The sequence below is a fragment of the Salvelinus namaycush genome, chromosome 7 (genome assembly GCF_016432855.1).
Source record: "Salvelinus namaycush isolate Seneca chromosome 7, SaNama_1.0, whole genome shotgun sequence".
Lineage (NCBI taxonomy): Eukaryota > Metazoa > Chordata > Actinopteri > Salmoniformes > Salmonidae > Salvelinus > Salvelinus namaycush.
In genome coordinates this window covers 41,991,149-42,006,455 of record NC_052313.1, presented here as the reverse complement: position 1 = coordinate 42,006,455, position 15,307 = coordinate 41,991,149, and the positions used below count along the sequence as shown (strand labels likewise).

General features: G+C 44.4%; 1 protein-coding gene across 1 annotated transcript in view; it reads right to left on the bottom strand.

Moving 5' to 3' along the window:
* Nucleotides 1-14,849, bottom strand: part of si:ch211-246m6.5 (von Willebrand factor D and EGF domain-containing protein) — a 54,619-nt gene extending 39,770 nt beyond the window's left edge. Inside the window, exons 1-15 of the mRNA XM_038997287.1 lie at nucleotides 14,843-14,849; nucleotides 14,156-14,340; nucleotides 13,314-13,542; nucleotides 12,695-12,930; nucleotides 10,790-10,879; nucleotides 10,322-10,463; nucleotides 9,817-10,046; nucleotides 9,044-9,117; nucleotides 7,966-8,113; nucleotides 4,294-4,452; nucleotides 3,501-3,703; nucleotides 2,772-3,231; nucleotides 2,366-2,644; nucleotides 1,860-2,115; nucleotides 604-740 (exon numbers count right to left, since the gene is read on the bottom strand). Coding sequence (XP_038853215.1) covers nucleotides 604-740; nucleotides 1,860-2,115; nucleotides 2,366-2,644; nucleotides 2,772-3,231; nucleotides 3,501-3,703; nucleotides 4,294-4,452; nucleotides 7,966-8,113; nucleotides 9,044-9,117; nucleotides 9,817-10,046; nucleotides 10,322-10,463; nucleotides 10,790-10,879; nucleotides 12,695-12,930; nucleotides 13,314-13,542; nucleotides 14,156-14,340; nucleotides 14,843-14,849 — 2,835 coding nt within the window. The remainder of the gene's footprint in view (nucleotides 1-603; nucleotides 741-1,859; nucleotides 2,116-2,365; nucleotides 2,645-2,771; nucleotides 3,232-3,500; nucleotides 3,704-4,293; nucleotides 4,453-7,965; nucleotides 8,114-9,043; nucleotides 9,118-9,816; nucleotides 10,047-10,321; nucleotides 10,464-10,789; nucleotides 10,880-12,694; nucleotides 12,931-13,313; nucleotides 13,543-14,155; nucleotides 14,341-14,842) is intronic.
* Between the last annotated feature and the right edge of the window lie 458 nt (nucleotides 14,850-15,307).

Sequence of the window (15,307 nt, the reverse complement as noted above, 5' to 3'; positions counted from 1 at the left end):
AGGGTTAAGGTTAGGGGAAGGGTTAGCTAACATGCAAAGTAGTTGCAAAGTAGCTAATTAGCGAAAATGGCAAAGTTATCTGTGATCAGATTTGAACACACAACCTTTGGGTTGCAAGACGTTCACGTTTTATGCCAACCCATCCTCCCTGACCAACCTCCCTCCTACCATTTCTGTCTCAAGCAACCTACTGTCTTTATCTGTGATCGTAAACTGCACACCAAAAAAATATACAGTCCAATAAGCAATTTATGTCTATTTCACAATAATCTGTGATACTGGGTTGGTTAGACAGACCCATTCTCCCACCACCTTCTGCCTATTTACATAGCTGACATTGGAGTCCTGTTGTAAACTAGCAGTTTACCAGTCTGTCTGAGGGATGATTATAAGGCCTACTGCAATGAGCCCCCCTCCTATGATAGGAAAAGGGAATCTAGAGCACCATAGTTTTGCTGAACTCTTTCAATTAAAAAAATACTGGTTTGGAGAGATTTCAGCATCCTGTCTGCTTTTTCTGTGTTCCCCACTCTGTTTACTACAGCAACACTTTGGGGTATGTCCTAGTATGACCGTGACGATCGTCTGAGTTCTTTCTCTCACCATCAGTCGTGTGAGGTGGCAGCCCAGGTTGGGAGAGTCGATGAAGCCGAGGCCGAAGACCCGGACGCTGCGACAGTCGAACGCTCTGATGTCACACAGACCACTGTTCTCCAGGTCTGTCAGCTCCACGGGCTGACCTGAGGATAGAGGAGAAAGGGATGAGAGGGGAGAGGAGAAGAGAGATAGATCATCAGAGTTGAGGAACGACGGAGTGGAATAGGTTTAAGTGAGGAAGCTCCAAATAGAAAGACTCAATATGCAAGTCTAGTGCAATACAAGCCCACTCGCTGACAAACCAAAATGGAAGATTCACCAATCCAAGGGCCCTCATGTATACATTACGTACGATGTGACAAAAATGGCACGTTGTCCTTGACTACAACACAGTTAGTCAAATCCCAGAGACGGTTGCAATAAATACATCACCAGCCAGACACAAAGTCATAGAATTGGGAGGTCATGTTCAAGTACATTGTCATGAAGCAGCACACTGTTCCATAATACCTGCCAGAATGAGTTTGACATTTGGAAAGAGTCACTTTGACTCTGTCTGCATAAAGTACAGTACTAGTACGTCTGCCTCCTTTCATTCTAGTTTGATTCTACTTTCTACAGAAAACAATGTCATAAGTGATATTCAACTCTTGAAGTCGGTGGCATTTGCTTGGATAAGGTAAGACGCTATCCCCACAGCATAACAACAAACAATCAACACAAAAGAGGAGACAATTCCCCTTCAATGTCCCCTCCATGATCTGTGCTCTGGCCCATGGGCAGACTTGATGCTCGCCTGTGATCAGTCGAGCTATTAGCTGGATTTATTGGCGCGCCCTGCCATATTCCCCTAGGACCCTGATCCCAGATCAGCTGCTATAAATCACACAACACACAGAGAGAGGTCACGGATGGATGCCCGGACCTCTACCTGGTGATAAACAGCATCCTACTATCTCCCATCTCTTAAGCAGGGTCTATGTTCCTACCAGAATAGGAGTACTGATCTAGGGTCAGTTTTGTCTTTTAGATTATAATTATATGGACCATAGGGACCTGATCCTAAATCAGCACTCCTTTGTGGATGTGGATTAGGATTACTCACTGTATCCAATATTAAAAATAACTTGAGAGTGCAGTAGTCTAATGTTGCAGACTTAACAACAACATGACCAATACGCTGATGAAATCCAATTTTAAGATAAGATGTTTTGACGTAAAATTATGCCCAATCTCTGAGCAGTTTGCAAGTGAATACTCACTGATAGCCAGACTGCAGTCGTAGAAGCTGTGGCCAGGATAGCATTGACAACCCCACTCAGTGCACTGGCCGTTCCCATTGCAGAAGTTGGGGCAGCGCAGTGCGGTGAGTACCGTCCCAATGATCCCCTCAACCCCATCCATCCCAGCCCTGGACTCCCCCAGCTCCAGAACCCTCTGGGTCCGGTTCTCCAATAGCCTCCTCTCACACTCGTTCTCCAGGTAGTGCACCAGAGCCTCCTCCCAGGCCAGGTCATCCTACAACATCAAGTTCAGGAAGTTCAAGGTTAACTGCACTCACATTGCAGTCAATGGAAACTGAAATCCATGAGCATACTGTACAATTGGCTTAACAAAAGGGACACAGACAAGACCTATACTAACAAGTTACAAAATCAACAACGGTAGTGTCCGAAATGACACCATATTTCCTAGCCCTGTGGGCTCTGGTCAAAAGTAGTGAACTATATAAGGAATAGAGCGTCATTTCAGACACAAACAGAAATACCTTGAGCTGCAGGTCCAGGATGCACAGGTCCACTGCCTCATCCAGCCTCCGGCCCAGCAGCCCTCTACACACTGTCCCCACCGTGGAGTTCCCCAGGGCTAGCTGGCACACCTCCAGGGCCTTGACCGAGGTAAGCCCACTCGGGGTGGGCCACACAGGCTGGGCCACTGGTCGCTCTGCAGACAGGTGGTGGTCCTCAGGGAAGAAATAGGCTAAGCTCTCCAGGTCCGCTTGGCTCAGGGACTGAGAGGTGAAGATGGGCTGGAACTCGTACAGCGCCTAATAATGACAATAGTAATAATAGCAATAATGACAATAATAACAATAAAGGGCCATTCAAATAAACTCAAGGACACTATACAACAAGAAAAACAGAAATAGAAGAAAAGATTCAAAGGATGAGCACCTGTCTCTTTGTCTTGGGCCTGTTGTCATCTACGGCAACCAGGAAGTCTCTCCTGAGCTCCCTGTCAATCTCTCTCTCACTCTTATCACCGTGGTCCCCAAAACCACCGTAGTCCACCATCTGGGAACTCGGCTGTTTGTGTATCTCTATAGGCAGAGCTGGCCCGTTCAGGATGGACACTCCCTGGTGGTCACTTTGTTCTGGCTCAGAGCTCCTAATGTACTCAGAGGTAGTGTCCACCCAGGGGAAGACAGAGGTGTAATCCACGTTGTCGTGAGACTGGCACTGGGCCTGGTGCTGGGGCGACGAGGGGTTAAAGTTATAGTGGCTATCGCCGGTGTGGCCCGTGGTGAAATGCAGAGACATGCTGTAGCCCTCCTGACACCGACAGAAAGGGCGTAGTTCCTCCACCTCCATTACAGGGGGCATGGTGTCAAATAAGCTCTCCCCCGCGGCTAGCCTGACACAAAGAAGAAACAGAGGGATACGGATCAGACAACGAGCTATCTCATCAGACTCTGAATTAGAGTAAGCCTTGGGGATAACACAGGATTTGAACAAGGCTTTCTTTTCTCATGCCAGCTAAAATAGAAAAGGTAACCCAAGGTTGTTACGGAACAACAAAACAAACTAAATGACCAAAAGGAAAGGGGTGGGGGGGAATGTACACTGAACAGTTACAAGCTCAGGGGACCCCTCTCAGATCTATATAGAATCATTAATAGTTACCTCCATTCCTCCACAAAGCGTTCTTGTTCAGTGCTCCCATAGGTGGTGCCATCAGGTCCATGGAAGTCGTTGTGACCGTTCCGGTCGAACGTCCCACAGAGTCCCGTGGTACTGCTGTAGTCCACACTGGGAGCTCTGATTGACAGGCTCATCCCCCAATCACTGATGTCCGCCCTCACAAAGGCCCCAGACGGAAAGATCAACTACAAAAGGCATAAGAAGGGATAAAAACATCTGCTAAATGGCATATATTATTGTATATTATAAAAGTAAAAGTTAACCTTTATTACACCCGGACGCCAATTCTAACAGATCTTAATGCAAACTGCATATTATAGAAAGAGTTCAAGCATTGTTTTCTTGTGTGGATCAGTGTAGTACATAGCGGGACTCATCCAAACGACAACATCAAACTCCAGATCTTTCTATCTGGAGAACTAGTGTTGGACATTACATTACATCAATCGTACAGTGTTGCAGATTGCCCCGAGCAGAAATGTGTTTTTCCATGACTTGTAAAAGTCGTTTCATTCAATATTGGGCTCAGTGGGCTCACAAACTCACACATCCCCGAACCTGTCTAGACAGTGAGGGAGGAAACAGCCCATAAAAGTGGCGTTAATGACTTTAGTAAATAGCTGACGCATACACAAAAATGCTTGTAGAGGTGCTGACTACCTGAGAAAAAACTGTACAAAAAGAAAGAAAGTCGCACAAGTGATATATGCTCCCAACAATTGAATGGGTAAACCTACTTGGTAAAAGTAATCACTTTAAATGAACCAATACCTACTGTAATTTTCTTTCCCTGGTGAGATTCATGGATCTTGATCCGATACTGACTGGAGCTGCTGGTCCCTCTGGACCCACTGTTATATCCTCCCAGGTTCTTCAGAGAGAGCTGGGGCCTGGTCTCCTGAAGCTGACCGTTACACATGTCCAGCATGACCACCTTAAGGACCACAAAATAAAATAAGTAATTGACTGTATTGTATTATCCTTATAGTTTTCTACTGTATTTAGAAGCTGTATATATATATATATATACAGTGGGGAGAACAAATATTTGATACACTGCTGATTTTGCAGGTTTTCCTACTTACAAAGCATGTAGAGGTCTGTAATTTTTTTATCATAGGTACACTTCAACTGTGAGAGACGGAATCTAAAACAAAAATCCAGAAAATCACATTGTATGATTTTTAAGTAATTCATTTGCATTTTATTGCATGACATAAGTATTTGATCACCTACCAACCAGTAAGAATTCCGGCTCTCACAGACCTGTTAGTTTTTCTTTAAGAAGCCCTCCTGTTCTCCACTCATTACCTGTATTAACTACCCCTGTTTGAACTCGTTACCTGTATAAAAGACACCTCCACAATGGCCAAGACCAGAGAGCTGTGTAAGGACATCAGGGGTAAAATTGTAGACCTGCACAAGGCTGGGATGGGCTACAGGACAATAGGCAAGCAGCTTGGTGAGAAGGCAACAACTGTTGGCGCAATTATTAGAAAATGGAAGAAGTTCAAGATGACGGACAATCACCCTCGGTCTGGGGCTCCATGCAAGATCTCACCTCGTGGGGCATCAATGATCACGAGGAAAGTGAGGGATCAGCCCAGAACTACACGGCAGGACCTGGTCAATGACCTGAAGAGAGCTGGGACCACAGTCTCAAAGAAAACCATTAGTAACACACTACGCCGTCATGGATTAAAATCCTGCAGCGCACGCAAGGTCCCCCTGCTCAAGCCAGCGCATGTCCAGGCCCGTCTGAAGTTTGTCAATGACCATCTGGATGATCCAGAGGAGGAAGGGGGGAAGGTCATGTGGTCTGATGAGACAAAAATAGAGCTTTTTGGTGTAAACTCCACTCGCCGTGTTTGGAGGAAGAAGAAGGATGAGTACAACCCCAAGAACACCATCCCAACCGTGAAGCATGGAGGTGGAAACATCATTCTTTGGGATGCTTTTCTGCAAAGGGGACAGGACGACTGCACCGTATTGAGGGGAGGATGGATGGGGCCATGTATCGCGAGATCTTGGCCAACAACCTCCTTCCCTCAGTAAGAGCATTGAAGATGGGTCGTGGCTGGGTCTTCCAGCATGACAACGACCCGAAACACACAGCCAGGGCAACTAAGGAGTGGCTCCGTAAGAAGCATCTCAAGGTCCTGGAGTGGCCTAGCCAGTCTCCAGACCTGAACCCAATAGAAAACCTTTGGAGGGAGCTGAAAGTCCATATTGCCCAGCGACAGCCACGAAACCTGAAGGATCTGGAGAAGGTCTGTATGGAGGAGTGGGCCACTCCTGCTGCAGTGTGTGCAAACCTGGTCAAGAACTACAGGAAACGTATGATCTCTGTAATTGCAAACAAAGGTTTCTGTACCAAATATTAAGTTCTGCTTTTCTGATGTATCAAATACTTATGTCATGCAATAAAATGCAAATTAATTACTTAAAAATTATACAATGTGATTTTCTGGATTTTTGTTTTAGATTCCGTCTCTCACAGTTGAAGTGTACCTATGATAAGAATTACAGACCTCTACATGCTTTGTAAGTAGGAAAACCTGCAAAATCGGCAGTGTATCAAATACTTGTTCTCCCCACTGTATATGCATTTCTTTAACCATAAAAGCGGCAACATATTTTTTGCTTAAAAGTGCCAATTGTGGTCATTTTTTTTACGCCAACTTGGCGTCTGTCAGAAAGTACCACTTTTTGTTTTTATTAACCTTTGAAACACAAGTAAACAGTTTAAATTCCCCAAAATAAGCATATATAAAAAAAGTCATACATTTACAGTCAAAATGTGATATTTCAAAATATATGTTTTTCATGTTTTTCATGTTTTAAGAGATACTTTGATACATTTTATCCATAGCCACTTGTTATGCACATTTGTCTGTTATTCATTCAAAGTGTTTCTGTGGTACTCAGAGGCTGACAAATTGGCGATTGAGCCACCAAAATAGGTGATATAAGCGATATGGGCGCCGGTGCCCATAAGACTTTTAGCTCTAACTCTGGAATGCTATGGGCTATCAACTCAGTTCAATTTGCATATCAAAAATGAGACTCTCAAATTGGTATCGAGATATTGAATGAAAGCTCATTTATGTTTTATTTATACTGGCTGCCACGCCCTCCCAGGGTCCAAATCTGGGATGGCTCCATAGCAAATCAAATCAAAAATGTACTATTAGTCACATGCGCCGAATACAACAGTGAAATGCTTACTTACGAGCCCCTAACGAACAGCGCAGTTTCAAAAAATACAGATAAGAATAAGAGATAAAAGTAAGACGTAATTAAAGAGCAGCAGTAAAAAATAACAGTATATACAGGGGGCTGCCGGTACAGAGTCAATGTGCGGGGGCACCGGTTAGTTGAGGTAGTATGTACATGTACAGTAGGTAGAGTTAATTAAAGTGACTATGCATAGATGACAACAGAGATTGGCAGTGGTGTGGAAAGGAGATGGGGGAGGGGCAATGCAAATAGTCTGGGTAGCCATTTGACTAGATGTTCAGGATTCTTATGGCTTGGGGGTAGAAGCTGTTAAGAAGCCTTTTGGACCTAGACTTGGCGCTCCGGTACTGCTCGCCATGTGGTAGCAGAGAGAACAGTCTATGACTAGGGTGGCTGGAGTCTTTGACAATTTTTAGGGCCTTCCTCTGACACCACCTAGTATAGAGGTCCTGGATGGCAGGAAGCTTGGCCCCAGTGATGCACTGGGCCGTTTGCTCTACCCTCTGTAGTGCCTTGCGGTCGGAGGCTGAGCAGTTGCCATACCAGGCAGTGATGCAACCAGTCAGGATGCTCTCGATGGTGCAGCTGTAGAACCTTTTGAGGATCTGAGGACCCATGCCAAATCTTTTCAGTCTCCTGAGGGGGAATAGGTTTTGTTGTGCCCTCTTCACGACTGTCTTGGTGTGCTTAGACCATGTTAGTTTGTTGTTGTTGTGGACACCAAGGAACTTGAAGCTCTCAACCTGCTCCACTGCAGCCCCGCCGATGAGAATGAGAATATCTATATCTTTTCAGGGTACATACATCTACCTCTGTGCCAAATTTGGTGCTTTTGTTACAAAGTTTACTATTGAGACATTTACAGCTAAGCCACGCACCACTAGTATACAAAAGAGTGATTACGTTTCATTCCACCATTTGACCTCTGTTAGCACTTTTAGGGTTAATTTTCAAATAAATGAAATTAATCTATGAATCATTCATTCAATCAATAAGTGATTTCCTCAAAGCATCTTGCCTGATCAATGTGTAAATTGACGTGTGAAACTGTAGTGCTTTGTGTTTTATGTTGTAAATGTGTCTTTTTTATTAAACTTTTTGTGCTGCTGTTTTGGCCAGGTCTCTCTTGTAAAATAGATGTTTAATCTCAATGAGACAAACTTGGTAAAATAAAGGTAAAATAAAAATAACAATTGAATCAATCAACCTCGTTTCCCTCCCTGGCCGCCACTCCACAGTTACAGGACACAGCGTAATGGCGGCTGCCACAGTCCCACTGACGAGCCTGGACCTCGAACGCGCGGTGGAGGCTCTTGTAGAGGATGAAGGTACCCGTCTGCTGGTTCTCATAGCGTCTGATGGGGAGAAACATGTCTTAAAACAGTGATGATAATTTGGACTGATATCATAGCTGTGATGTTCTTACTTAAAATACCAAAACAACATTTATGTATTGTGCATCTTGCTTGTGAAAATGTTTGTGACAATTTGTTAGAATTGAACATGCGCATCAAATAAGTTCATTTAAAGTTATTTTACTGGCAAGTTCAAATAAATGGTGAGACCAGACCTAGTTTCAAATAATTATCGTATAAAAAACACTTTTCAATCTAATCAAGCAAAAAGGGTATTTGATTATGGGATCTAGAGATTGCATAAGTACGATGAAGGTGAAGCAATTATTTAAAAAATAATTAGAATTTAAAATGTTCTATCTATTTAGAAGGTTATGGACTGGTCCCCTTCGGACCTGTTCGGTCTGAAAAACATTTTTAACATATTTATCTCTGATTAGTGGGTGTTTTTTGCAATGTTTTCAAGTACCAGCTTTGACCAAACTCTCATGTAGTGACCTGTGAGAGGATAGTAAATAATAATAATTACAGTAAAGAACTTAATCAGTTAGCAGGAGGTGGAGTGGTGATTTAAATAGCTCTTCTTGATCATTAAAATCGGCCAAAACAAGTGATGTGGGGGAAAATGCATAGTAAATGAGAACAATTTTTGAAACACACTGTATTTCAATGTACAAGAAAGTCTATTGTTGGGGAAAAGAATGGGAATGTGACATCGGAAGTCGGTACTCGTCTCCAAGTCTATATGTAACACACTAATATATAATAATAATATATGCCATTTAGCAGATGCTATTATCCAAAGTGACATAAATCGTAAATCCAAAGTGATTTACATATGGGTGGTCCTGGGAATCTAACAAGCAACATTCTCTACCAACTGAGCAACAGAGGACACAGCATGCTAACCACCATGCCCCAGTTACCTACCTGCCATCCAATGTGATGATGTGTGGATCAGTCAGAGAGTAGCAGCTTGCAGTGGGAACATCTTGAACTGTGACCTGTAGAGGTATGAGGAACAAAGCTTAGCGTGACCCACTCTGGTCCTGCTGATTAAAGTGTCGGCAAAAGCACAGGGCTTTCATGTGTGTGTGTGTGTGTGTGTGTGTGTGTGTGTGTGTGTGTGTGTGTGTGTGTGTGTGTGTGTGTGTGTGTGTGTGTGTGTGTGTGTGTGTGTGTGTGTGTGTGTGTGTGTGTGTGTGTGTGTGTGTGTCTGAAAAACAGGCCGAAATGCTTTCATATCTCACTGGCTTAAACACAAAACACAGATGTGGCTAGCCTGTCTGCATGACTGGGTGATGACACAACAAAGGGGAAGTCGGGAGGTTCAGGAGGACACAACGGTTTTGCTACATGAGTAATGTTCAGACTTAGTTTAAAGGAAAGAGTGGAAGCCCACGTAGAAAAGCAGTGTGAGTGATTTGTCGTTGGTTCATAACAGTCTTCTCTTTAACCATGTAAACACTGTGGTGCTATGTCATGCAGACATTTACTGCAGTTCTGTTAGTGTTATAAGCAGCTGTTCTGAGGCTTACAGCTACATTATCTCTCTCTCTCTCTGACCTTGAGTGGGGTGGGGCTATAGCCCATCCGGAGGCGGGGTTTGCGAAGAAAAGTGAATTCGAATATTCCAAAGTTCTAATTCCATTGTAGTGTTGTAATGTGCTCTAATTATATTTCTATGGGTCTCCCGGTCGGACCTTGAGGGGTGTGGGGCTGTATCCCCTCCAGAGGCGCGGTGCGTCAGAGCGTGGCGTGGCGCTGAGTAGGCTGGGGCGGTTGCCGTCGCGGGTGAAGTCTGTGACGGCGGTGAGGGTGAGGCTGGCCCAGGCACACCCCTGGCTCCGGCTGCAGGCTGCAGTAGGCTGCAGCTCCACCTGGCAGGTAGACAGGGCCATGTTGGGGGCCTCCACGCTGGGATCCAGGCTGTCTGGGAGGGCAATAGGACACATAACAGTCTCTGGTTAGTAAATACCCCCACTGAGCTGCAAGACAGATAGCCTGAATATGAAATCAACCACTAGCCTCTAGATCTGAGAAAGGATTGGATGGGTGTAAACAAACAGGAAGTAATCACATGTCATTGTAAATAAGAACTTGTTCTTAACTGACTTTCCTAGTTAAATAAAGGTTAAATAAAATAAATAAATAAAAACAAACACAGAAATGGCATGGTTATGGAAATTAGGCTATTCTAATTCTCACCTGAGTCACGGACACTCAGAGTGAGAGTGACTCCACATGGTCGGCCGTGCTCTGTCCCGTAACAGGGGATAGGCAGTGTACTGTGGATGGTTACAGCATGCTCTTTACCATCCTCCGCAATGTGCAGCACATCTGGAACAAACTGCAGAGAGAGAGAGAGAGAGAGAGAGAGAGAGAGAGAGAGAGAGAGAGAGAGAGAGAGAGAGAGGGAGAGAGAGAGAGAGAGATAGAGAGAGGGAGAGAGGGAGAGAGGGAGAGAGGGAGAGAGAGAGAGAGTACAGACTTGGGTTCCTGGACAGACTGGGCTCAATGTTCATTTAATTTACAGCACGCGATGCAGTTCAGGAGGAGTTTAATGCTCAACAATGGATTATACACAACTTAGAGGTCAACCAACAACCATCCCAGCTTCAAACACATTCAGAACGATGAGGGTTTTAGTAAATTGCATCAGTCATGATGGTTTACCTTAATTCCAGCGTAGAAGCTCTCACTCTCTTTAGCCAGAGATTGTGTCCGGCTGGAGTTACCCAGGAACGTGGAAACACTGCAGGAGAACTGTAAAATAATCCGACGTTAATAATGACACAAGTAGCTACTATCAAGTGTTCACCTGGCAAGTCAGTGACAAAGCTATCTATAACACAAATGAAACAGCATTTTCAATATTTTCCCTTCAAAAAAGCATAAGGCTTAGGGTCATAAAAATGGTCGTTCTAATAATTTGTGTTGGCTTGTATGTGTAATTCATCCAAACATTTCACTGAGTCATATGGCGTGTAGGCTACATGAGCAATGTGCTAGGGCTGGAGCCGTTGTGTGTTTAACTCAATCCCCAGTAAAGTAGTCACCCCTGATCTAGCCCAGCTGTGACATCAGCATGTGTGGAACAGAGCCTGATGAGTGAGGCCAGGCCTGCCTTGTACTGCACAGCTTGTCATGGATACACACAACTAGTATCGCACGCAGTATCCATCCACACATGGCTTCAAATGGCAGGGATATATGGTAATTTAGCAGACAAAGCGCTAATACAGTAATTGCTATCTGAACTTTCAAGTTGTATTAGTCGTATACAGGATACACATGGTATACACCGTCCAATGAAATGCTTACTTGCAGGTTCCTTCTCGACAATGCAACAACAATAAGAAATAAGACAATATAAGAATACGAACATAAAGTAAATGGCTGAGTAGAATAGAATAAACATTTAAGCATAAGTATAATACAGGAAGGCACAATTTATAGTCCAATATTTACACGTGTATTGGGGAGGGGTGGATTTGGGGGCAACTGTTTAAATTGTGCAGTATTAGCAATAGTAAATAACAGTCTGGTAGCAGCAGTTGTGATGTGTGTGCAGGATAACAGTTGGAGGTCAGGAGTCTGAACCCTTTGGAGTTGGCACTAGTGTGAGGCAAAGGTGTGTGCTTGTGGTGGTCCTATTCATTGTCTTCCTCCTGTGTGTCACAACACTCCTGCACGGGCCACATTTCTTAAGCCGCCTTGGGAAGTAGAGGCGTTGTTGCACCCTCTTGACAACAGTGGTGATGTTGTTGCCAATCCTCACAGCCTGTGAGGACTTCAGGAAGTCCAGGATCCAGTTGCAGAGGGTAGTGTCCAGACCAAGGGCTCTGAGCTTGGTGACGAACTTGGAGGGAAGAATAGTGGTGAATGCTGTAGTCACTGAACAGCATTCTCACATACTTTAGGTGTTCCTCTAGTCCAGATGCCTTAGGGCCATGTGAATAGCGATAGAAATGGCATCTTCCGTGGATCTATTGGAGCGGTAGGATAATTGGAGTGGGTGCAGTGTGCCTGGCATGCTGGCCTTGACGTGGGCCATGACCAGCCTTTCGAAGCACTTTACGATTACAGGGGTGAGTGTGACAGGGCAATAGTCTTGGTTTTCTTGGGCACTGGGACTATGGTGGTCTCCTTGAAGCAAGTGGGGACTACAGCCTGTGACAGGGACAGGTTGAAGATATCTAATATCTGTGTTAGAAGAAGAGCCTCAATGCCACATACCAGTTACAAAGAAAGCATTTGATGGGAATCATGTGAAAGAGTCCTCGCAGCAATTAAAAGTAAGAAAGACCAACCCTAAACTGAGTCTGATGTATTCCTCTACCCTTCCTGACCTCCTTTCTCTTCCCTGACAATCTGACATACCTTCTTCTATTCTTTTTTTCTACATGTTGAACCCCAGTCAGAAAGGTCAAGAGGTCAACAGGATCCATCCATTGGTTAAGCCACCAAAAATGGTAAACCCCCAATCCCCCATCCCACAAACGCACGCACGTAAGCTCACACACACACATGCACGTACACACACACATCCACATACACACGTCTGGTAAGCATTATTACCGTCTCCCCCAGTCTGAAGTGGACTCCGTCCATCTCCACCAATGAGAAGGTCTCCATGATAAAATCTTTCCTGATCTCCACCTTCATATTGGATGCCAGGTGTCGGGCCCAGACCACCAGATAGCCCAAGGGGAGTCCCGAGGTCTTCACCCCACTGAAGGTGCATCGCAGGTGGACACTGCTGCCCACCAGCTCTGGGATGATCACAGGCTTGTAGGATAATGCAGGGAGACTTGCTGAGCAAGGGAAAGACGAGGGATGAACAAGAAGCTGATATCAAGGACCAACCAGACATGATTAAATAAAGAATCACAATAAATGTGAATAACATTTCTTTGAGCTTGTTGTGGTTGTTTACCTTTGCATTGCCCATTGACTTCCACCTCACCCGTGGGGCATAATTTAGGTCCAAATTCTGATATGACTAAAAACAAAAAAAATACAGTTGATTTTTTTTATTTCCTCAATTCCACTATGTACTTAAAGGCTTTAGACCAGAGTGAACAAATAGATCAACAGACATATCTTAAGGCTAATAACAAATTCCAAATTCCAGCGAAGCAGTCACCCATACATCCCATCACACCAAACTGACAGTGATTCTGTAATTCTAATTCACCTTTGGCACAATATCCCATACACCCCTGGGTGGGCTGCAGGTAGTACAGGAGAAACTCCCCACAGTTGCGTACTGAGATGGGGATGCGGAAGAGGCAGCAGTCCTTGGTGCTCCCGTGGAAGAACTGCCAGGTGGCACAGGCCGAGAGCTGGCGGACCTCCCCTGGGCGGGGCAACGAGCTATCAGTGAGAGACAGCCACACAGGCGCCTGGGTGCCACATCTGTTCATCTGGAGAGAAGACAATGACCCGTATTTACAAAGCATCTCAGAGTAAGTGCTGATCGAGGATCAGTTTTGCCTTTTAAATTGTAATGGATATGAGGGGGGACCTGATCCTAGATCAGCATTCCTACTTTGAGACGCTTTGTGAAAAAGCTTCCACCTGTTCTGTAGCTACTCATTATGCAGTTTACACTCAACTTTTCACTGTCAACAAAAAGCAAACGCAAAAAGCAAAAAGCAAAAACCAAACACAGCTGTATTGAATGAGATCAGTTGTATGGACTCATTTACATGGAAATGAACCATGTAATTCATGCCTTGCATTGGTAACTACAGTTTGGATGTTTATAAAGAATAATCCTTATAATTCTCATAATACACCACAGTTTAAATATTGGATGCACAACATGTTCCATCATGAAAACCACTTGATTAAGTACAGTATCTCCTGTAGTGGACAACGTAATTCATGAAAATCCCTTGCACTGTGAAAAGTTAATCATAGTTTTGCCTGTATCATTTATGCAAATGGTAAATAAAACAGGCCCTAAAATGGAGCCTTGTGGAACTGCTTTACACACTAGGGTCAATACGGCATGGTTTAACAGCTGTAGCTTACTTCCACACAGCTGGTGGGCATCTCTGCAGGCTTGTTGTTAATGCTGAAGCGGTACCATCCTGGGGAGAGGGAGTGATCACAGATCAGGTCCTGTATGGCGGTGTTCTGCAGGTCACTGGAGTCAAAGTCCACGCTGCGATACGGGTTTCTCAACATGCGGTATCCTCCCGGGTAGCACTCTGGAGCTGGGGGAGGCAGAAGGACAAAGTTAGTAAGAAAACACGTTACATTCACAGGATACATTTTATTTTTAAGATGAATATATTTGGAATATAAGTCTTTCTGGGTAGTTACTGTGATGTCAACCTGGACTGTGGAGGGAGGAAGGGAGGGTTGGAGGGAGGGAGGGAGTGAGGAAGGGAGGGAGGGTTGGAGGAAGGGAGTGAGCAGGGCATGGTACCAAAAAAAGGTAGCAAAATATGTAATTCCAGTGGCTGTATAACTTCAGTCAGTTCCTTAAAGTGTGGAACTAGAGTTAATTTACTGTAACGTTCAGAGGGAGAGATGAGGAGGGTATATTCAAACAGGTAAAAATAACACACATTCATTTACCTAATTCCCCTCCTTTCTAAACTCACCCCTGGAGGGTTAGACAATAAAGCCAGCGATCCATGACAGGGTCTGAACATACCTTGCAGCTGAAGGCTAAAAACGGAGAGAAAATGACTTTAAAGTCAGACCTCTCACATCCCATGTCTATTCAAGTGTCAAAGAACCTGCACCAATATCACACTTCCCTGTCTGTAAATTGAAAATGGGTCAAAACGACTAGGACTTCAGGATAACAGTCAGAGCTATGACAGAGGAATAGGAAGACCTGCGTTTCTACCTAATGACGAGCATTCTTTGGAAATCCTACCTTGGTGACTACATTATGAAATCTATGTTGAATGATCAATTACAAAAGATGGCATGTAGCACATGTCTTACAGTAACCCCCAAATGACGTGACATATTTCGCATCATTTGGATCCAGCAACAGTCTGCCCCCCTGGGCTAATGATGAAGGTTTGTCCTGAGGTGAGAGTTCCCTAGAGACTATTTATGAGGTTACCTCCCTACCGCGCTGTAAACTCTGTTATTAAAGGCCAATTTGACTAGGTTTACCCAACAGCAATAGCCTCTCCTTTCCTCTCCTCTGGAAAACATGGC